At 35.8% G+C, this 23757-nt stretch overlaps 1 protein-coding gene across 2 annotated transcripts in view; it reads right to left on the reverse strand.

Moving 5' to 3' along the window:
• LOC129002127 (ubiquitin-conjugating enzyme E2 W-like) overlaps window positions 1-19313 on the reverse strand; it is a 29054-nt gene extending 9741 nt beyond the window's left edge. Inside the window, exons 1-5 of one of the 2 annotated variants that reach the window (XM_054429718.1) lie at window positions 19257-19313; window positions 14912-15003; window positions 14265-14367; window positions 12902-13057; window positions 9940-10015 (exon numbers count right to left, since the gene is read on the reverse strand). In XM_054429718.1, coding sequence (XP_054285693.1) covers window positions 9940-10015; window positions 12902-13057; window positions 14265-14367; window positions 14912-15003; window positions 19257-19280 — 451 coding nt within the window. In that variant the 5' untranslated portion in view covers window positions 19281-19313. Of the gene's footprint in view, window positions 1-9939; window positions 10016-12901; window positions 13058-14264; window positions 14368-14911; window positions 15004-16113; window positions 16186-19256 lie in introns of those variants that run through there. The other variant, XM_054429717.1, reaches the window with a different exon arrangement.
• Between the last annotated feature and the right edge of the window lie 4444 nt (window positions 19314-23757).

Genomic DNA, 23757 nt, shown 5'->3' on the forward strand with positions numbered 1-23757 from the left:
TTTTGTAATAGGTCGTCGATTTGTTTTCGTAATGCTTCGAGCTTTGGCGGTGCGAATTGGTACGGCCTACTCCTTACAACCTGCTGAGATTTTAATTTTATGTCATAGTGTATCAATTTTGTTTGCCCTAATCGTTTCGATACTGTGTTTGGAAATGACTGTAATAATTTGTGTATTTGTTGTATCTGGTTTGGTGTCAAATTATCGCCCAAGGTGTAAGTTTTGTCTTCCTGTAGATTACTATCGTGTTGGTCTGTGTGTAATATGGCCATGACCGGTCTTGTCCCGTATGGAAATGTTACATTGTGATTCGCCACGTCTATGATTGCTTTTGTTTTGGTGAGGAAATCTAACCCTAATACAATGTTTATTGGCAATTTAGGTGCTATTAGGAAACTGAATGTCCAAGAGAAGTGTCTAATTTTAAAGTGTAGCTTTGCCATGTGTGAGAAAATTACCTTGTCGCCTGAGGCTGAAATAGCGAATTGATTGATCGGAGTGATTGATTTTGTAATTAAGTGATTATTTTTGATTGTATCAAAAAAGGATCGTGAGCAAATTGACGTCGTAGAACCTGTATCTATGAGTGCATTTGTTTCAATGTCGCCGAAAAAAATTGGTATTGTACATGTTTTTAATTTAGGAAAGTTTGGAGCATTTTTGTTTTTATGGCTATGTGTGTGTGTGTCTTGGTTGATTGTTGTGTGTGAATAGGCGCTATGACGTGTCGGAGGTGCGAGAGCGCCAATTATCGGCCTCCTCTGGAGTTTAACTGTGTATTGTGTGTAGGTGTGTGTTGGTCTGCAGGGTTGGTGGGCGGGCGGTAGTGTCTGGGGTCATTGACCTGCCTCGGTGCGCCGTGATATGCACTGTTATGCACTGGTGTCCTATAGTATGTATTTGGCTGCATATGTGGTCGATGTGGGAATCTTGGTTGCCCATGTGGCTGTTGCATGTATTGTGGTGTGTATTGCCTATGTTGAGGTGTAAATTGCCTATTTTGAGATGTGAATTGCCTGTTTTGAGGTGTGAATTGCCTATTTTGAGGTGCGAATTGCCTGTTTTGAGGTGTAAATTGCCTATTATTTTCTGCTCTGGTTTCCCATCGGCGTGATTGCGAGTTGCTACCCTCCTCTAACTGTCTCACAACTTCTAATTTTGGGATAAGCGCTATTAAATCATCAAGTTTGGTCGGCGGCGGAAACCCTGCAAGACGTGCCCTATTTGTCGCGTTTATACCTGTCAATATTACCTCCAGTAAGTCGTATTCTGTTGGTATTAGGATTTCTGCTGACTCTTTCACCTGGATAATGAAATCTGAAAGTGACTCGAATTGACCCTGTACCCTATAAACTGTTTGAGTCAGGAGCTGTTGCTTTGCCCTTTCTGGGAGAAAGGTACTAATTATAGTAGGAATTGTTTTACCCTTGACCTCCCAGTTCTCCTGTAATGCCATGGTCCAAATATCCCTTAATTGCCCTGCTGTTTTGTGTAACAATGCTATCGTGATTGATTTGTCGTCGGCTAACTTTAATTTCTCAATTTGAATGGCCGTTTTCAAGAAGGCTAACAATTTGCTTGTGTCCGTGCCGTCGCAGTTGGGAGCTTTCGACGCTAGATCGTCGACTAATCTCGGGTTTGTGTGGGTGTGTGTTGACTGTGTTACTGGTTTGTTTTGAGATAAAGCTTGAGCGATTGAATCGCCTATGGCTTGGGCTGTGATTCTAATCATTTCCGCCGTCTGATCCGCTAAGATGGGTGTGTTTTGTTCCGTGGGTTTTGGTGTGTCTGGTACCGTTGGCACTTGCGCTGTCACCGCGTTCTTTAAAATGACCCTATTTTCTTCCAGTGTCTTGGCTGGGGTTAAGCCCCACTTCTCGCACTGTAGAATTGCGCTTTGCGCATCAAAATCTCGTATCCATGATACCCCTGTGGGTTTTGTTTCCCACTCGTAAATCTTGGACATCTTGCCTTGATCTACTATTATTTGAATAGTAAAAAAATTCAAGACCTAAAAACCTTTTTGATATCAACTATTTTACCAAACAGGTGGGAAGAGTTTGGGCCGGGCAAATTGTAATTTAATAAGAAAAAGAGAGGAATTATTTAAAAAAGGTGTGAATTTTGCCTAATGATTGTATTTTACTGCAATTGGTGTGTCAAATGTTTGACTAAGATCTGATTCCCTATATTGTTCAAATGTATGTCGTCCCTACGATTTGAATGTCTGTACGTGTGTAAATAATATTTATTTGAATTTAAAACATGTGTTAGAAAAATTGGCTGGGTATTTTGATTTGACAATGTGTGTAAAAATGTGTTGAATTGAGTAATTTTATCTATTGTGTGTGGTGTATATTCTGACCTAGGGAAATATGGTAATCCTAACAGTATCAACCTGGTGCCTAGATAACGTTTCCTGATTACCCTGAGCAATGATACATATTGCTGTGTCATCATTGTTATTGATGTATTGCTGAATATGTCATTGGTTCCTATCCATAACAATAATGGTATTTCACTGTTGAAATATGGATTTGTGATTTTGATTTGTTTCTTTAATTGTCCAATTGTTGCGCCTGAAATTCCCATACTGTATTCTAATTTTAATTTACTACCTTCTCGGTTAACAAAATATTCCAGACGTTTAGTCAGTGAATCGCCGAGTATCTGAATTTGTATCATATTACGGTATCAAGGTGGTCGAAAGAGTGTAGCAGGGTAATGGCATGTCGGTATGTCGGAATTCTTTTGTTTGGTTGTAGTGTCGGGCCTGCATGTTCAAGGTCGCTGCGAGTGAATGAAACTTTGTGAACTGTAAAATATAAAACTGTAATGCATTTTATGTCTGACATCTATTGCTGTACTGATTGTTGTGTTATTGTTGTACTAAATTACATGAAATTTTATGTAAGATAATAATTTGTTAATGTGAACAATGAATTGACTCTGTGGTTTTGGCTCGATTCAGAAGGAATCAACACTGTCAATTAACGGCCTAAATTGACTGAAATGTTGCGAAGTGACGATTTACTCAAGCAAATGTTGTTAACAGGCTCTTGGCTTTCTTTTGATTATGTAGTACATTTTTTTTTACATTTATTATTATTATATATTTTTTTTTTTACGTTTTAAATGTTTTTCTGTTTTTATATTTATTTTATATATTTATTTGTATTTTTGTTTAAGATGAGCCTGTAATAACTGTGTGTAATGTATATTTAAATCGTGTATGTTTGCTTGGAAATAACAAATCTGGCCTTAAATCGTCGCTTTATCTTTGAACTTCTGTTATCTAACATTCCAGTTCTGTTCTAAGTCTGTCTGGCCTATTAATGACATGGACTCTCAACTTTCACTAGCCCACCTCAAATATCAAAACTTTGCTGAACAACTTAAATTCTAAACACAACTTAAATTAAGGTGATGAGTTACAACTAAAATATGTCAGACTACGCTTTAAAATACTATTTTAATCATTAATTAATTCACTGCAGTACCCTTTCGGCTGTAAAAATTATGAAATAAAAATTTTTGGGGATATTTATGACTTTTTGGGGTTGGGGAGGTGACATACAAATGAATTTAAAATTCCCCCCAATTTTGAATTTTGATTTTTTGGTCGTGGCCTGTAAACTATACTGATGTGCACTTTGACTCCTAATATTTTGCTTTCGGTAATAAAAATATTCATCAAACACTCATTCGGCCTGTCGTCGAGGTATATTTAGTTTAATTACTGCCTTTCAGACTTGATGTCGAACTCGTGAGTGATTACATAAATGCATTTAAATATATTCATCAACTTGGTTTAGTAAAATATTAATAAAAAACACCAAAGTTCTCCTAATTCTACTTTGAAATTAAAACATCCTCATTAAAATTGATTTTTAAATTTTCCTTGGAAATAAAATAAACTGAATGATATTGATTCACATTTCATGACGTGCCTAGCTATGCATGCTCGTGCATTCCAGGTCGCCACGTGGTGCCGACCTGCAGCCTGTCGATTTCCTGTCTGAACAAAGCACTTGGCTGGTCTGAGACACGTTTTAATCTATTCTATTTCTGTTAAAATTGCATTTTTGGCCGGATCTTGACGCTCTGCTACCACTATGTGATGATGTGGAGTAGTATGAGTATAAATGAAGATACCTGGGCCCTATATATCTTCCTCTAGCCACTGCCAAATCACCCACATTTCCTGTCGTAACCCAACTCTATTGCAAGAATTAATCTAACTCGTCAAAGTGCACAATATTACCTTAGCTGCCTATCACAGCCAGCTTTTATGTTCATAATGTATCTAAATATAATATAATGAACAGAGAAATATATATATATGGACTTGTTCTAATTCGTGAAAAAGGTTACTAGACTTAGCAAATGTGAATTCTAATTTACGATATTAATTGCCAGACCACGACCCTTCGAGAACCTAATAAACTACATGATTGAATTACTTTTGCCCTAACCTACACCCTTCCCCAACCCCTACTTCTATTAGCTAGACATCTTAGGCTACAGTTACTTATCCAGTTAGATGTACAGCTCCAGGCGCTCGACACTACACTGTACTGCTCTTGGTTCGCTGCGCGTGCCTACCCGGGTGACTGCGCGCGCATCGTAGTCATGTGACTTGCGCTATTGTAGCGATCCGCTACATTATCAACAGCACACCTCTCAGAAGATGACAAAGCCTCTTATGAATCGGTAACAGAAGCCTTTGACAACATATTTACTGGCAAAAGAAATGTCATATACGAACGAGCAAAGTTTAATTCAAGATCACAACAACCAGATGAATTATTTGATACATTTCTGGCAGACATAAGCTCAATGGCCGAACACTGTTCATTCAAAAACCTTAAAGCAGAACTAATACGTGATAGAATTGTAGTGGGTATAACTGATAAACGTTTATCGGCCCAATTACAAGAAGATTCAAATCTTACATTGGAAAAAGCAGTTCAAAAATGCAAACAAAAAGAGTCTATCAGCAAACAAGCAGCTGAACTAGAAATGATATGCCAAGGAAAACATGCAGAAGTTGACCGAATCAAATCAGACCAAAAACAAAGTGCAAGATTTAACAAAACCCATGATTTAAAGACAGCTAGGAAAGAATGTTGTTGGAACTGTGGAGGTCCAATGCACCCCAGGCACTTATGCCCTGCTAAAGATTTAGCATGCCATTACTGCCAAAAAATCGGTCACTTTGCCAAACATTGCAGAAGCAGATTATTAGAGACTAAAACAACGGACAACACGAAGAGACTCAACGAAATAAGACGTTTGGACAAGCCTGACAACACTGAAGCTTCAGTAGCATATTTAGGACCTGTGAATGCTTCATGCTATGACTCCAGTTCTTGGTATGTAGAAATATTTATCAATAACCAGTTAGTTAAAGCGAAACTTGATTCAGGCGCAGAAGTTACAGCCATTCCTTCAAATGTAATTCATGCAAAACTTATGAAATCTGACCGTATACTTAGGAATGCTGATCAGAGGGAACTAGATGTAAGAGGTATGTTTATAGCAGACATAGCTTACGATGGGAAAATGGTAAAAGAAAAGGTGTATGTTGTTGCAGGATTAAATGAACCTTTACTTGGAATTCCTGCGATTAAATCTTTAAATCTCATAACCCTCAGAAAACCCAATACTGCAGGACTTAACTCAATTACCTTAGACTCTGTATTAACTAGCCACCATGAGCTTTTCATTGGTCTGGGTAGCATTCCAGGAGAATATAAGATTGAATTGAACGAAAACGCTCAACCACACTCGGTTCGAGCTCCAAGAAACATATCAATTCCTTTACGTTCAAAAGTGGAGACAGAATTGAACAGAATGTTGGACTTAGGAGTGATAGAAAAAGTAGAGTCTCCAACTGACTGGTGTGCACCAATAGTACCAGTACTCAAGCCCAATGGTAGTCTACGTTTGTGTGTTGATTACACTGAACTTAATAGGAATGTTAAACGGCCAAAGATAATACTACCAGATGTAGAAGAAACACTAGGGCAAATTGGACGCTCTAAAATATTTTCAAAACTAGATGCCCAGTCAGGGTTTTGGCAGATAAAAATATCACCTGACACAGCTAAACTAACTTCTTTTATTACTCCATTCGGAAGATTTTATTTCAAGAGATTACCCTTTGGCATTACAAGCGCACCAGAGTTTTTAACTACACAGATGTTTAAACTTTTAAATGGTATCGATGGGGTATTATGTCACATGGATGACATACTTATACATGGCCGAACACAAGAGGAGCATGATTACCGGCTCACTCAAGTATTAGATCGCTTAAAAAAAGCAAAGGTTGTACTGAACAAAGAAAAATGTTCTATTTCCCAAACATCTGTGAAGTTTCTTAGAAACCTGATCGACTGTGATGGTATCAAGGTCGATCCTGATCGTATACGAGCACTCGAGGAACTTCCCCCTCCTAAAGATATTGCGGGAGTTCGACGATTAAATGGTATGTTGAATCAACTGAACAAGTTCATTCCAAACTTAGCTGATAAAACTGAATCATTCCGTGAGCTTACTAGAAAGAATAGACAATTTTGTTGGACAAGTCAACATCAAGAAGCCCTATCAGACATTATACAGACCGTCAATGAATCAATATCTTTAACTAAGTATGATGTAAATGCTGAAGCTATTGTTATAGCCGATTCATCAGCATATGGATTGGGTGCAATGTTACTTCAGGTTGAAGATAAATCTCCCAAAGTAGTGATGTTTGCTTCAAGGACCTTACAGGACTGTGAAAGACGATATGCCCAGATAGAAAAGGAAGCTCTTGCATGTGCATGGGCCGCAGAAAAGTTTTCTAAGTTTTTAGTCGGAAAAAAATTTAGAATCCTAACAGACCACAAACCATTAGTTTCGCTCCTTGGAAGCAAAGACCTAGACACAATACCAGCTAGGATTCAGAGATTCAAAATGCGATTGATGAAATTTGACTACTCCATCGAACACATTCCCGGAAAAGAAATGTTTACAGCAGACACATTAAGCCGAGCGCCGATCCCAGATTCTACAGATGAGTTCACAAAAGAGGTAGAGGCACACATTAAGGTAATACAGGGTGTCCACAAAAAAATTTTTATTAATTTCCATGACCATTTACCATTGATTTCCATGACTCACGAACTTTACACGCAAATTATAATATAACATACACACACAAATATAACTGCCTGGACATGTTATTTTGCAGAAAATACTGGAATATGTAATAACAGATAACAATGGAGTACAATAGGTACAACAATGAACTAAAACAAACCGAAAACTCATAAAATAATACAACTGTAATAAATTGAATTGTCGAACATTTGTGAAAAATCCTGAAAAATGCTACAACAGTCCGGGTTACAGCTGACTAGAGCATTGAATGGTCCCCTCAAATCCATCCATAATTGGAAATTTCCATGACTTTCCATGACTTCTTGCCTATTTCCCTGACTTTCAATGACCAAATTTTTTTTCCATGACTATCCCTGACTTTCCAGAATGTGGACACCCTGTAATATCTTTCAACTTTCCAGCAACACAGTCAAGATTGGAACAAATAAAGAATGCCCAGATCCTGTGTGAAGAATGTCAGATGTTGGTGAAATACACAGAAAATGGATGGCCTAAATATAAGAAGGATGTGCCAGAGAGTATGAGAAAGTGGTATACCTTTAAAGACGACCTATCTATAATAGAAGACTTGATCTATACTATTATAAAGAAGAGGTGGTGTCTGTGTGTGTGTGTGTTTGTATGAGCTAATCTCAAAAACTACTGAACCTATTGGGCTCAAATTGCACACACATGAAGCTACAGTTCCGAGGATACATATAGAACTATTCCCGCTTCAATATTGTCCTAGGGCTATGCCCCGTGGGCTTTCAAAAATCGGAGGTGAGAGATTTCAAAGTAAATTTTGATTGATGGTATCCATGACAACAAAGAACAAACCTACAAAGTTTAAAAATGTAAACAAGCAGTACTAACTGTCAAATTAATTTTGATTTCACGATTCCATACAGCTGGTTCAAACATTCATTTAAATACTGCATGAATATTAGAACAGAGAGGGTAAGGATCATATTTAAAATAATGATGTCACTATCCTGAATGTAAACATTATTTAACATTACTTAAATGGAGCTGTCAAACCATACGCTAATGTCACTTTATACTTACATGCCAACCCCATACGAAGGACGGGTACTCTGCTAGTATGTTATAAAGAAAGAATTATTATCCCATTTGAACTTAGAAAAGATATCATTAATAAACTGCACGATGGTCATTTCGGGTCTACACACACAGTCCTCCGAGCGAAACAATCTGTGTTTTGGCCAGGAATTACAACAGAGATACATAACTTGATTGAAAATTGTGACACTTGTGCTAAACACCAAAACCAAAAGTCAGAAAAAATGATTCAATCAGACACTCCTGAATATCCATGGCAAAGAATAGCAGTTGATTACTTTGACTTTGTGAAAGGCAAATACTTGGCTGTTGTGGACTATTATTCACGGTACTTGGAAATGATAAATGTGTCCACAATGACTGTAGATGAACTAATCAAGAAGATGAAAGCCTGTTTTGCTCGACATGGGATCCCTGAAATCGTAATTTCTGATTCTGGCTCACAGTTTACAAGCTCAGAATGGAGAGCCTTTGCAGCCGATTTTGGGTTTAAAACTATTTGTTGTAGTCCCTTACACCATCAGGCAAACGGTGAAGCTGAAAGAGCAGTCCAAACGCTTAAAAAGATGCTTACAAAGAACAAAGACCCCACTCTTGCATTACTGGAGTACAGGTCAACACCAGGTCCATCAGGGTACAGCCCTTCGGAATTGTTGATGGGAAGAAGACTAAGAACCCGACTACCGTCATTGACGAAAGCTCTCAAGCCTAAAATGGTAGATCACAAGACATTTAGAGAATTGGACAAACTATATAGAGCAACTCAAGCAGATTACTTCAATAAACGGCATGGAGTGAGAGATGAAAAGCAATTCACTATTGGATGCAACGTGTATATTCCTGATAGGAGAGAAGATGGGAAGATAGTTAATAAGGTAGCTCCAAGATCATACACAGTTAAGACAAACGAAGGAATGTTACGTCGCAACGGGGTAATGCTAAGACAACTACAACCCAAAACATCTGATGACCCTGGAACTGAGCCTAATTGTTTTTCCTCATTTGGTAGACAAATAAATCCACCAAGAAGAACATGTCTTTAAAAAAAGGGAAGAGAAGATGTCATATGTTTGTTGTTCTTTAATATTTATTTTGTTATTATTAAGATCATCTGGAGATTGTTTTTGTATTGTATTTACAAATAATTCAGTTGGTAACATTTTATTCCTAAGATAAAAATTGTTAATCAATATAAAACTTCTTTATTTGACAAAAACCTTTAACGTCTTCTGCCAGTATCGGTAAACCGTAGTCTTCTGCATTGGCAGCGGAATCATGAACATTTTCCGTGGTACCGCAAATACATCATTTTCGTCTTCCTCAATCACGGCAAAATAGAAGATATTCAACTGTGCAATCTTTGTACTCTTTCAGCAGTTGCTAAAATAAAAGATCACCTTGATAATAGAGCCTATTTAAATGCTTATAATATGAATAACCCCGATCCGAGCTTGACCCAAAAATTATTTCTGGCTAACTCATGGCTCGGTTCAACCCGGAGAAATTTTTGGGATTTGCAAACTTTTGATTCTAAATTTGACACCATGGCTGCAGTGCATGTCAAGTATAGTCTTCAGTTGTTTTTGTCAAGCTATACTCGCTAGTTTATGTAACCCTAGTGCCTAACATCACGGTTGACTATCATACTTGTGTTGCTAAAACTATTTATTAACCTAAATCAACTTGTGTTGAAAAAATGCAACTTACCATGGTACCACCATTTTGTTTTCTTTGGATTTTTGTTGCAGGTCTTAACATAAAACGTATTGTCTGGAGGCCGCTTCTGAAAAAAAAAATAAAATATGTAATTAAAATTTAAATAATACATTTATTGGAGAAATTCAGAAATTGCTTTAACGCTGACATCCTATATTTACAGGACAAACAATAAACTATACATTATATATATATGCTTTTGTGACACTATTTGCATAAATTAAGTTGAATTGTAGACCTAGAATTTCAAAAATAATCAAAATTGCTTGACACTAAATCATTTGGTTCAGATGTGGATCATTTTGATTTATTGCCTATTTTATGTAGTTCTATCATTTGCAAATTTTGCCTTGTTTCATCCATGTTTAGAAATAGAGCCAACTTTGTTTTAATACATTAAACAGCTTCAGTTGAATTTAAAATGAAAAATAGGCTACAATAAAATTAAGTTTCCACAACAGACAAGGAATTTAGTCTTAATGAGTTCACAGTACTGATCAGAATACTAGATACAGTGGAATTTATAAATTTATTAATTATTACTGGAACGAGTCCATGAATGGTACATATAAATTTAGACAATGAGGAATGAATTAGCATTTTAATAAAATTTTGAAGATGAAAAAACTTAATCTAACTGATTTATTTCCATATTATAGTCCAATCAAAAAATTTAGTCGGTTTGAGGGGAAGTTTTTCTGGGTTCCTCCACCACTTTTCTTCTTAACAGCTGATTATTGGCAGTTTGAGCTTAATAACAGCTGTCCATCTGTTGTTTCAAAGGCAAGGTACGGTGGAGGGGATAAAAATTGCTGCCCCTACAACTGCCTAAATTTTATGAACGGAGTATAATGAAATGGGCTATTTTAAAAATAAATCTAGCCTACAAAAGAACTGTAAATACATAAATTGCTGACAGAAACAATCATATGTGAGTGCCAGGGCAGTTAAAATAACAGGGTAATAAACTTCCCGCAGTTCTAAATTGGGAGTATGCTCACATCCCGTCATAATGCATGCCATGGTATGGTACAGTGCAAAACAACTAGTCCCTTTTGGTGTGAACTCAAGTCTTAGAGCGGCCACCACTCATGCGAATAATGCCCGGCTTAGGATGCCAACCCAGCCCTCCAGACCACAACTGAAATAGGTACCCTTTTCCTCCATCATCTACCATACCATTCATCTCTTATCCCTATCCAGCTTTGCCCCTTTATATCCCTCATCTCAGTATCCATTCTTCTTTCACCAACTCTTTTTTTATCACATTTTTTTGACTCTCTCTTAAACACATTCTTTCACATGTTCATTCTTCTTTTGCTTTTTCTACTCTCCTTCTAAAGCTTTCATAAACATTGCTGATCTCTCCTAACCCTATCACACTTGATTTACTTTAAGTGGCATTTAATACGAAGAATTCACAAAATCTCCAAAGGGAAAGCAGTCCAAACCTAAAAGATTCAAACACCCAAAGCCTGTATTCTGCTCCATTTATTTCTGACTATTGACCATAATTTAACCTATTGGCCTATGTCTTAGGCCTCCCTTATCTTAGGCGTATCTTTAGGCCGGCGAGCAGCAGCTTGAGCGGCCTGAGCCTTAGTAAGCAGCGGAGGTGGCTATGATACAAACGGCACATTTATGACACTCATAGAATTTCTGGTGTTGTAGGAGTCAGTTTATTCAAAGATGGCAAACTTTGCTGACCCGCGAGACGTATTTGCAAATGTTGTTATCTGACATTTCTCTTTTAAAGATAAACTTAGTTATTAGGACAACTATACGACGGCCCTGAAGGGACACTAAGTTTCTTTTTGTCTTTCATTTTACTTCGACTTTTTTCTCGAAGTAGTTAGACTTTTTTTTCAAAGTACTTCGACATTTCTATCTAGTCTAGTTTTACTTCAACTCAACTTCAATACGAATACGTTCATTCTATTCTGTTTCTAATTCTTTCTCTGTCTGCTGTCTCCACTGTCTCTCGTCTCTGTCGCACTCAGACCTAATAAAATCCTTGACAGAGTCAATATCAGAAATAAAAGTGTTTCCTTCTATGAAGTCCGAACTTCTTGGTATACCTTTTAAGTGTCCGCTCACTTATGCAAATGTTATGCTTCAATAAAAGAATTGCAAGCATTTCAGGCTGTTGAAGGCCTAAACTAAAATATTGTTCAATCAGTTCATTAATGTCATATTCCTTTATGTGACCTAAAGCTCAAACCCCTTTCTATCTGCCAATTCTTATCAAAAATATGTCTACAGCAGAAACACCCCTACATCAACAGTTAGTTGGGTTGTGGTTGCCGTAAAATTATAACAAACTATAATAAGCACATTCGAGAATAAAGTCGAAGTACTTCGAGATTAAAGTCGAAGTACTTCGAGAATAATGTCAAAGTACTTCGAGAATAAAGTCGAAGTACTTCGAGATAAAAGTTGAAGTGAATGAAAGACAAAAAGAAACTGGAATGTCCCTTCAGGGTTGTCGTACAACTAGGCTCCCACTTCGTCCCATAGGTTTCTGGTGACTGAAGTGTTTTTAGAACCTACATGCAGGTCATTCCACAAACATTCCCTGGACTGCACCTCACTTATCCACACTTCTATTTGAGAATAACTCAACTTCAATTCTGTCTTCTTGAGTTTGGCTGGAGGCTCGCGGGTTTGCTCTGACATTTTCAGCTGAAGCAGCGAGCAGCGTTTTCGTGAAAATCGGTTTGGACTTGGAACCAAGAACAGTGTCGCTCACTGCCATTTGCCACTCAGACGTATCATGGCCACCCTCAACAAATTTACACGTAACTAAATAAGGCCCGATGTCAGAGCAGAGCAGCTCACGCTGCTGGTATAGTACCCAGGATCTTATACATTTTTCCCCCTTCATTGGTATATTATGCTCATAATAAATATCAAACTCAAAATCAATACACTCAGTAGTGATAGCACAAGTTACCTTCTCCTTACAGCTGGATAACATGCTGATGATGGACAGGCAGACGGACTGTACGGACAACGCGGGACTCCAGTCTTCAGTCAGGATAGACAGGCAGATGTGTCCGTTGCTGTAGACATGCGGGTGTACTGGGATGTTTGAACCTACGAACATTACCTGCGAAACAATAACACAAAACTCTATATTGGTTACAGTACTAACTTGTGTCAATTAACATCTTAAACACACACAAGTCAAAGACATGCACCTATTTAATCTTGATACAAGAAAAATAGATACCAAAGAAAAAGTATACAAAACTTCGGATCAGTCAATTAATCTTCAAGTCTTTAGAGGTAGCTTTATAGAATATATTTTAATTTGTAATAGCTTTAGAAATAAACCATTATGGAAGGGATGGGCGGGAGTGTAAGTTACTTTTAGTTCTGGATGGGAAGGGGTTTTTAATTCCTTCCTTATTTTCAGGATGGGAACAGTACAGGATTTTTCAACACTTACAAAACTTGAACTGCTGGCCCATCACAAACAGGTATTTAGGCTGCCTATCACATCATTTTTGAAAAATTTGTTGTTTAAAGGCACGTCTGATACAAACCCGCGGTTTGCATATGATGCACTATGGGCCTGAGAGATAATTTGGCCACTCAATCAATTATCAATTATTTAAGATGGGATCGCCACTGTGCGGTTTTTAACCCAAATATGAGTGGTACGATCTTGTAGTCTTGTTTGTGACTAAGGCTGACATGTTCCTTAGACACAGCTGTTAATTAATAGCCCATACCGCCAACGGCAACTAAGGGACCTACGTGGGGGAATAATTCTCTTTCCAAAAACACGCCTAAAACCTCTAGCATCCCATACTAAAACAGTCTTGGTCTGGTATCATTACCAAAAGAACAGCAGAATTAGCCTTGGTACTCATAAATTTTGTAATACAGTAAGTATTTGTAGCAATCACATCATGACTACAATCTGTAATTTTTATCATATCTTGCGATCGCAGAGTCATAATCTGATAATATGACATAGGCTAATTATCTTCACTCTCATTTGCAGCAACTGCAGAGACATCGTCACTCACCATCACGACAAAATCACTGACAGTTGAAACGAATCCAGCCCAGAGAAAATCCCAAATTAAATATAACCCAGCCCAAAGATTGGGATTTTGAAATGTCATGATTCGTCCATTACTATTTAATTCAGGTTGTTTCTTAAATGTTTATAGTATTATGTTAAAAGCTAATTCTGAGAGTGTATCGTGTCTACTGATACAACAACTTATGAACTGATGTGATTTTATTTAGTAAAAAAAAGTAAATCTGATTTTTTCTAATAACATGCAAAGATAACCTCTTACCTCCGGAGAGTCAAATGGGTATTTTGAGCTAAATTTGAACTGTAGAGTGAAGTTCTCCCCTTCGTATAACGTTCCATCAGCACCTTTCATTTGTATAGTCCATCTGATAACAGACAAAACAATAACATTTAAGTAATTCAAAAACAAACTGTCAAACACTGCCAAACTGATCTAAAAATACTATATTTTTAAACTATTTTAAATGTTCAAACTAGTTTGATACAAGTGATCAATTCTTCATTTCTCAAGATTCACTCTTGGCTCAGTAGCCATTTTCTCATTTTGGCAATCAGTCATTTTTGCAGACAAGACTTCCGGCTCACACTTACCTGATGAGTGGAGAGAATTGCTTGCTAGCCTAATCTCAGTCAGTGCATTAGCTTTGAATTTGTCGAAAAAGTCTGGCATGCATAATTACTTCAACAAGTCAAATTTATGTATTTCAAGATTTTTGGTATGGAAAATTTATTATAAAAGTTAGTAACACCTGAGCTTTAATTTAGGTTATATACTGATAACCTGGTATTTCTCAAACTCAGCACCCTTTTAGCCCACATTATGACGAGTCTGTAGGAATGCACTTAAAAAACTAGAGATTTATACATAGATAATGAGGAATTCTCTGAAGGTAAATAAATACAACTCACACATTCAAGTTTTGTTCTGCTAAACTGCTATCTACTATGACGCCTGGAGGGGGCTCTTTTACGAGGGACATCAACTCTTTCTGCAGTCGTCTCTGTAACATTGTAAACAAAATATTGAGCTTCCAACAATGAGGAAAAAATTTTGAAGAAAAATTTATACCATAACTTTTGTTATAAGCTATAGGCTAGTGAGTAGTTCCCAAGGCTATCACCGAGGTTAAATTTGTAATCTAAAAACAAATTAGCTTTCCCATTCAACTTTATCATTCAAATGTTTATTTATGTGTCAAACCAATGTTGCACCAGCAAATGGTTTAGCCAGTTAGTTACAGCAATCAAAATCAATTCATTATGGTAAATTTATAAGAACAATATCTTAGGTACCAACATTGTATGGTTGGACTAAAAAAACATTTTTAAATAGGTACTGGTATGCTTTTATCAAGTTATTTATGGGAGTTTGGTAGATTAACTTATTTACTAGTCCGAAACATTTAAATAGCTTCAATTATCAATTATTTAAGATGGGGACGCTACTACGTGCATATTTTGACCCAAATATGGGTTTAGTGGCGCGATCTTGTAGTCTTGTTAGTGACTAAGGCCGAAATGTATAAATAAATATAGGCTATATACATCGTAAGGCAAGAATTAGTAAAAAACTCAAGGCACTTTTAAGTTACACAACTGAACTGCTAGAGAAAACTTAGATAAATTACAATAATCCACAAATGTCTCTAAAACAATTGGCGCAGGAGTCACTCTAGGCTCTGTACTGGGCACAATTATTTTATTTTGTTGACTGCTTGATTATAAAGCTGATGTTAAAATCCATATGAGCTTAATTGCTGCAAAGAACAAGAATGGCTTTTCTGTTAAATGTGAAAATGTAAAGTAACAAAAGTTCTTCACCCTAATCCTAAATAGCCTACGAAGTGTAGGCCTAACAGATTACATTGACTACATTTTTATCTCATGCTTTATGTTAAACCAAAATATGTAAAAACCAAATACTGTATTCAAATTTTCCATTTTATCACTGACTGTACCATGTTCACAAACTGAGCACATAAAAACTTAACTATTTCGACTTAGATTAACTAATAAAAGGAATCATAAACCGTTATCAACTAGACCTTATGAACAATTAATCATTGAACTGGAATGCAAACTTGTTATCTGACAATAAAAACGATAAATACCTCCAGCCGAGTCTCAGATGATATTTCTTTTGCTGCCTTTTTGAATAAGGAAGACATTTTACACAAGTAAAAGCGTATATTTTAAGGAGGAAAGAAAAGTAAGGAAATTAAAGTAGAGTTACAGAGTGAATATTCACAATCCGAAGGCTAAGAGAAAACTGAGAAACCACTTCACAATAGTGTGAGTTAATCCCATTTTGTTTTGTTGTAAGGCTTCATAGAACACGTGCAAACGTGCTATTGGTATCATGACAATGTATTTAATTAAATTAAATGTAAAACTTAACAGCTCTAGATTCATTAAAGTCTTAATAATAAAAAAAATAAAGAACTAAAAATTTTTAAAAATGTTTTTTAATTTGATCTGATTATGTCAAAAAGAAGTCTAGGCCTACTGTCGTTTTGATAAACGTTTCCTGTATAAAATTCTTAATACCAATTGAACTAATGTCGTCTTTATTTTTCATACTCTTCAAGATGAATTTTACTGAAATAAAGAATTTAAAATTGTGTATTCCTCAAGCCCAATAAAGCAGAATCTTTTTTGCAACACTGCATAGTTAGTTCTGGTACAGAGCTGGTTTCTGGCCTTTTTATAGGCTAAACAAGAAAGTTGTTTATAACAACAAAAAGGGGTCGGCCCCAAAGCAGAGCATTTTTAAACTTTCTGCATCTGACTTGGGAAAATCCGAAATTCAAAAATATGTTTCTGCGGGCTTACGCGGTCCTAGTTGCGTGTAAATAAACCACGTGTGTGATAGATATTTGGAAATTTTCAAACACTCGTATCGGATAGGAAACGCCTACTGTTATTTACATTCAATCGCTTTGCTACGTAATTCGGTTATTCTATGCGTTCTTCCTCAAGATCAATGCACCAAATATTGACGTTGCAGCTTTCGTTTGTGTAATGCATGACGTTTTGTAACCTTACTGTTTGCAGAGAATCTTTCTGCTGCAAATAAAGTTGTCAAATATCTACAAAAAAATTATTTTCTGCAAAAAAAAAAGAATTTTTCTTGTTATGTAGCATTTTTTGCAGAAACTTATACAAAAAAGTTAAGTGTAAAAAAGAGTCACGTGGCTCTAACTTTGCCTGTATAAAAATAATGAAAAAATTAAAAAAAAAACCAGTCAGGCTAGGCTTTCTGCGACACTTCTTGTCATTCAGCAACAATGTCGCACTTGATGCCTGTAGTTCTGCTTTGGAGGGGCTCAGTAAAATCAGTTGAAGCATGGTAAATTTACTCTTAGTTTGTTTTTTTTTTTTTTTTAAAGCATAAGTTTGAGCTCTTATCAAGCTTGACACCTACCTTAGCCTACTTCCCTGCATTTCAGAGCAATAAAGAATTCCAGGATATTTTTCAACATGTTTTCTACAAATAAGCTAATCTCAACATAAGTAGACTGCTAAAAACAATTATCCTGAAGAAATTGTTATATTCCGCTGTTTGTACTATCACATTCAATAGAAATTCGGAAACTCTGCATCAGATTTAATGAAGTCTACAATGAAGTATGTGGTAAATATAGACTAAATACTATCCCTGAATTCACAACATTGTGGGCATACCAAATTAGTTAGAGTTTTAGGACATTGTTAACCTCATTTTGGCTTTCTATTCAACTTATTTATGTAGCCTAAGTGGGCTGTAAGTTAATTTATTTCAAACTAGGCCTACACACCGATTTTCTAAGACAGAAAATTATATTTCAATTCAGTAGGTATCCTGATATTTCCTAAGAATTTTACATAAAATCATAAAATTATAAACAAAAATTGTGTGTAGGTTTAGATTATTTAAATTTAAGTGCATTACAGTTAAGTTACCCAGTGGGGCACACAGGAGGGATTATGGCTAACATATCTTGTAGTGTCAGTGTTCGCAATCATAAAATTAAACTATAACCTAACCCAACCAACCAAACTTGCTGATAATATAAAAAATATATAAGATAAAAATCAAATGAATGTTTTAAACTTAGCCTTATAATTTTTAATTATAAAACTTATTTTAAAATTTAGTATTCTAAAATTAAACTGTCATAACCTAACCTAACTAACCAATCTTGCTGATAATATAAAAAAGATACGAGATAAAAAACGAATAAAGGTTTACTATTTAAAAACAAGTTCTGTTCATAAATAAAATTATAAATGCATAAAATTCTAAGTTAAGAAGTGGTCGCATTCAAAGCAAAATCTTTGGCAAAAAGATAGTGCCCCCGGCTGGCTTCGAACTGGGGACCTTCTGAACACCAGTCCGAAACGCTACCAACTAAGTGCCACGACCACCACTGGAAACACATCGTCTCGTTACGGTAATTGTGTTGCCTCAAGAGAATACATTAGCCACTATAGATATGACGTCACCACACCTTTAGCCATCGTCCTTCCCGTATGCTCATTTGTTAAGTTACCTACCTAAAATAAATAATAAAGAGTGTAAGCCTAAGAAGTACTTTGCAGACCGAGGGAAAACACTATAGGTAACTAACTAACTTAACTAAGTAATACTCAAAGTTAATGTTGGATTGTCTGTTACACTTAAGTTATCTTAGTTGCAATGAGAACAAGTTATCTTAAATGGACCTAGCTGGAGATTCGGAGACAATGTCAATGTTAGAAAAACAGAGTTATTTTCCTAAATAATCTAGCTTTCTTTAACCAGTGATTTGCTCTCCTCATAGCTTCTTCCTTTATGTTATCTAAAAAAATATCAATTACACCTTAGTTTGTTATCTTAAAAACTGATAGGGATGACAAAAAACTATAAGACCAAGACCAGTATGGACTCTAAAATGTCAACTGAATTAAAACAAAATTGGTAGTGTATTGTTTTTAGTTGTGTTGTATGTGGATGTGTTGAGGGGTGCGAAAAAATTATCTTTTGTATTATTACGTACTAGGCCTACATTTGAAGTAAATAATTTACGATAAGTTTTAGTAATAACTTAACTAGTTCTACAAGCTAAGTCTCTTGGCAGTTTTTAGTGAGGTTAACGTATGTTAAATTTCAAGGTGTTCTATTACTTGTGGTTTTAAAATAAATCAACGGAAACAAGATAATATTGATATTCTTTTAAAACTATAAAATAGTCCTAAGTATACGATGGAGAAGTAAATAAAAACAATATCTCACCGCTGACGGCGATAGAGACGCCATTTTCTTTCTTCAAAAACCTAAATAAAAATATCCAAAACAGAAGACAGGAGGCAGACGCAAAAATAAAATAGCAGCTGACAACAGAATGGAGATAGGCAGTTGGGGATAGATTAGCATTTTAATACATTGATCTTTACAGTTGTTGCATGTATATGTGTAATCGTGATTAGATTTTTACATTTTTAAGGGGTTAATAAATAAATAAAATAAATGAGAGGGAAATATTTTTTTATAAGTAAGCTTGTCAATGTACTTTTTACAAGCAAGTTGTGAAAGTCAACGTTTTCAATGGCCTGGTGGCTGACCAAGAGTGGCACAATGGCGGCCGTGGCAGTGGTCTTGAACGTGAGACAACAGATGGTGAGTTAGTAGGCCTAATCATAATATATAACTACGTCAATGAGATGACTGTAAACCACGGCAACCATTAGCTTTAGGTTGTTTTACTTTGTTGCGTAGGAATATAGGATACTAAGTACTGCTAGTTTGTTCCTAGTAATCTTCAGAGCCTGAGCTGATACTGACTTCAAAATTTGACAATTCCCCGGTCTCCAAGGACTGCGGCGAAGACTTCGATGGTAAATGGTAAATGGTATGGTAAATCCTTCTTTAGTACAGTTAAAGACATTTTTGATGTTTTTTTCCGCAATTAAAATTCTTAAGCATAATTCTGTCGGTGAAAGAAACTCTCCAGAGGAAAAATAAAAAAAATAAGTAACAACCTGATGGACAAGTTAAAATTGTATAGGCTCGGTGAAGAAGCTCAAAGTTGGTTACAAAATCTTACCTTTGTAAATAGGACGCAGATAGCTAAGGAAAGGTGGATGATGGTGTCCCTTCGAAACCTCTCCTAAGAACTGTGGAGTACCTCAATGAAGTGTACTCTGGGGCCTCTCGGCCTCTGTTGTTTATTATTTACACTGCTGACATGGATGAAGAATTATCTCACTGCTCACTGTTTTAGTATGCAGATGATTCGCAACTTGTCTTTTCTTTCAAGCCCATAGATAGCTTTCAAGCACAACAATTGCTCCTTTATTACGTTTTTCTCTAATTCTCGCAGTATGTATTCTTTAAGTCACAAACACGATCTCAACGTAATTCTGGAGAACATTATGTTGAAGGCTACTCAGACAATGAAAGTTCTTGGTCTCACAATTGACGTGGAGTTGAAATTTTCTAAACAAGTAAAATCAATCGATCAAAACTTTCTCCCATATGTGTGTCAACAAACTTTATCATGTGTAAACGGGGAGAGTAGGAATATACGGAAATGGGATTTGTACAATTTTGTTAATAATTTAAAGGACATACAAAATTTTTAACAAAATCGTTCGGGCCATTTTTGGGAAAATCAGATTTTTTTGTTATTTTATGTGTGGTTTTTAAGGGAAAATAACATAATTTACGATAACTTTTGAACAGTTATTTTTACAGAAATGGGATTTGTACCATTTTTTTCAGAATATAAAGGACTATAACATAATAAATTTTTATCAAAATCGTTTGGGCCATTTTTGGTAAAATCCTATTTTTCTGTTATTTTATGGGGTTTTATGAGAAAATCCCCATTAAAAATCAAAACTTCGAAAAAAATAAAAAAACCTATCAAAATTATAAGGACTATAACATACAATGTTAAATCAAAACCCGAATTTTTTTCTAAAATCCTCTTTTTTGTTATTTTATGGGGTTTAGATGGGAAAACTATCTCATTTACAATAACTTTTGAACCGTAATTTTTACAGAAATGGGATTTGTGCCATTTTGTTCAGAATTTAAAGGGCTACAACATACTAAATCTTTATCAAAACCGTTCGGGCCATTTTTGAGAAAACCCGATTTTCCCAGTTTTTATGGGGGTTTATGGGAAATCCCTATTAAAAATCAAAATTTCAAAAAAATGAAAAAAACACCTGGAGATACCATGGATTAGAACCTACATACCAAATTTCAGCGAAATCGGACCACAGGTGTAGTCCCTAGCTCTGTACACATCCAGACACACTCACACACAGACATCACTTCGAAAACCACTTTTTGGGGTCCAGGGGGGACCCAAAACGAAAATATCCACTCAAAACTCAAACTCGAAAATTTTGACGAAAACAATACTTTCTCCATATACTATGGTATAGGGGGAGAAAGTAAAAATACTGACCGAAGATGTAAAACCACAAATAGTGAAGTCTTTGGTCATGTCTGTCATTAATTATGCTTTGCCTGCCTTTGATCTCAGTCTGTCAATTAAACATACTATTAGAGGGAATTTGACCACATATCTTCTTTTAGATTAGAAAGACAAGTGGGATGTTGCCTGTGCAGACAGAACGTTTGTTAGAGACTGTGGCTATTGTTCACAGGGTTGCCAACACTAGCAGACCCACTTATTTAAAAGATAAGCTGATAACTACCCTAGTGAAAAAAATCCAGTTACTGGCCAGGTTCTGGCCCAGGTTCCAGAATTGGCAGGAACCTGGGCCAGAACCAGAACCTGGCCAGTACTGTTCCAGAACCTGGCCAGTACTGTTCCAGAACCTGGCCAGTACTGTTCCAGAACCTGGCCAGTACTGTTCCAGAACCTGGCCAGTACTGTTTCAGAACCTGGCCAGTACTGTTCCAGATCCTGGCCAGTACTGTTCCAGAACCTGGCCAGTACTGGTCCAGAACCTGGCCAGTACTAGTCCAGAACCTGGCCAGTACTGTTCCAGAACCTGACCAGTATCGATCTAGAGCCTGGTTAGTACTGTTCCAGAACCTGGCCAGTACTGTTCCAGAACCTGGCCAGTACTGGTCCAGAACCTGGCCAGTACTGGTCCAGAACCTGGCCAGTACTGGTCCAGAACCTGGCCAGTACTGGTCCAGAACCTGGCCAGTACTGGTCCAGTACCAATCTAGAGCCTGGTTAGTACTGTTCCAGAATGTATTGGTTGTTTGAGCTTGCGAAGACAACACACTTTTACATGAGAATGATGTGAAAAAAACATAATTGTGTTAGTATTTTATCACGTCTTTCACATTTTCTCAAATTAAAATACAGTAACGTTTTTGTATCCATAGTTTTTTGTATTTTACGTGAATAAGTCTTTAAATAAATTTACCTTTTTACATGAGGGAAAGTAATTTATCGATGGGTTTTCCAAAAAATAAAATCTGTATGCTGATATTTTTACGTTATGGGTACATGACGATTGTTTATGTTATTTCCATTAACTCTTTTGTAGAAAATGATTATAAAGGGTCACTCTTGCCTTACACTTTCCAATCAGACAAATACTGCCATTATCTTATCACAATTTCCACTCTTTTCTACTTACTGAAGTCAATGAAGACTCATTAACTTTATATAGGCCTAAACCATGGTTATTGATATAAGAGCATGTTTACTTCTTACTGAAATGGTTGAGGACCCCATAATTCTGCATTTTATGTAAGATTAGGTACTCAATTACAATAGACACTGTTATAATAAAAAAAAAAACTTATTTGTTATTTCCGTGCTATTCAAACCGTCAAACGAAATTAAAATAACCAAATATATATTAGTCTTAATATTAACAAGAATCTCAATCATACCTATTATCAGACAATTTTACGGATTGTTACACAATTTGTAATTAAGGTTAACTAACTTTTTAAAATATAACAATATTGATTGTTAAATTAACAAATTTCTATTGAAACTGTTGGTAAAGATGGCTTTAGGCCAGCATTTTAGGGATTTTTATATAGGCCTATACATTTTAGGCCTACCTTAGTGACAATTCAAAAGACAATGCACGATTTAACATAGGATTATTAGGTCTGCTAGCTCCTTTGTTGGTAAAAGAATTATTATTTGTGAATTTTCTTCTATTTTAGTCAGCAAGGTAATACTGCTGTTAAATTGATCATCCATTACGAAATCTTTAACTTTGTAAATGTTTTTCTATATTTGAAAAGTTATCTCACTAGCAAATGTGTAGGCCTTAATCAATAATCAGCATTACACTCCAACATGTATGTATTTAAAAATATTACATTAGATCTTTGCACTTATAAATGATAATGAATTTTAAATACATAAAGATTATCTAAAGATTGAGTCCATGAGCCATTTATGGGATGCAGTCTTCGTCCTCCTCAGTCGTTTCTCTCCTGAAAAAAAGTAACATTATATTATTAACATTGAATATATTCAACTGGTATTGGATGTAAATTTTTAAGAGATCACTCATAAACAGATGTCTTATTCTAAAGCACAATCACCTGGCTTCTTTCAATTTACTGAGCCTTTTTTTGCCATTAACTCCTTAAAAATATCATTTTGCTTTGGTTGAGAAAATGTTGCAGTTTCCAAAACTAAAAAGTGTTGGTTTTAATTTGTTTGTATATATTAGTTTTGATATCTTAGAGGGATTGGCTATGTGCAAATAAATCAGGCATCAACTCTGCAAGGCAAAATGAAACATTTAGGCTAAGTTTTTACATTTTGCTT

This window comes from Macrosteles quadrilineatus, unplaced genomic scaffold (genome assembly GCF_028750875.1).
Source record: "Macrosteles quadrilineatus isolate MER2022 unplaced genomic scaffold, UCM_ALF_1.0 Scaffold_9__3_contigs__length_116548681, whole genome shotgun sequence".
In the NCBI taxonomy this organism is placed as follows: Eukaryota; Metazoa; Arthropoda; class Insecta; order Hemiptera; family Cicadellidae; genus Macrosteles; species Macrosteles quadrilineatus.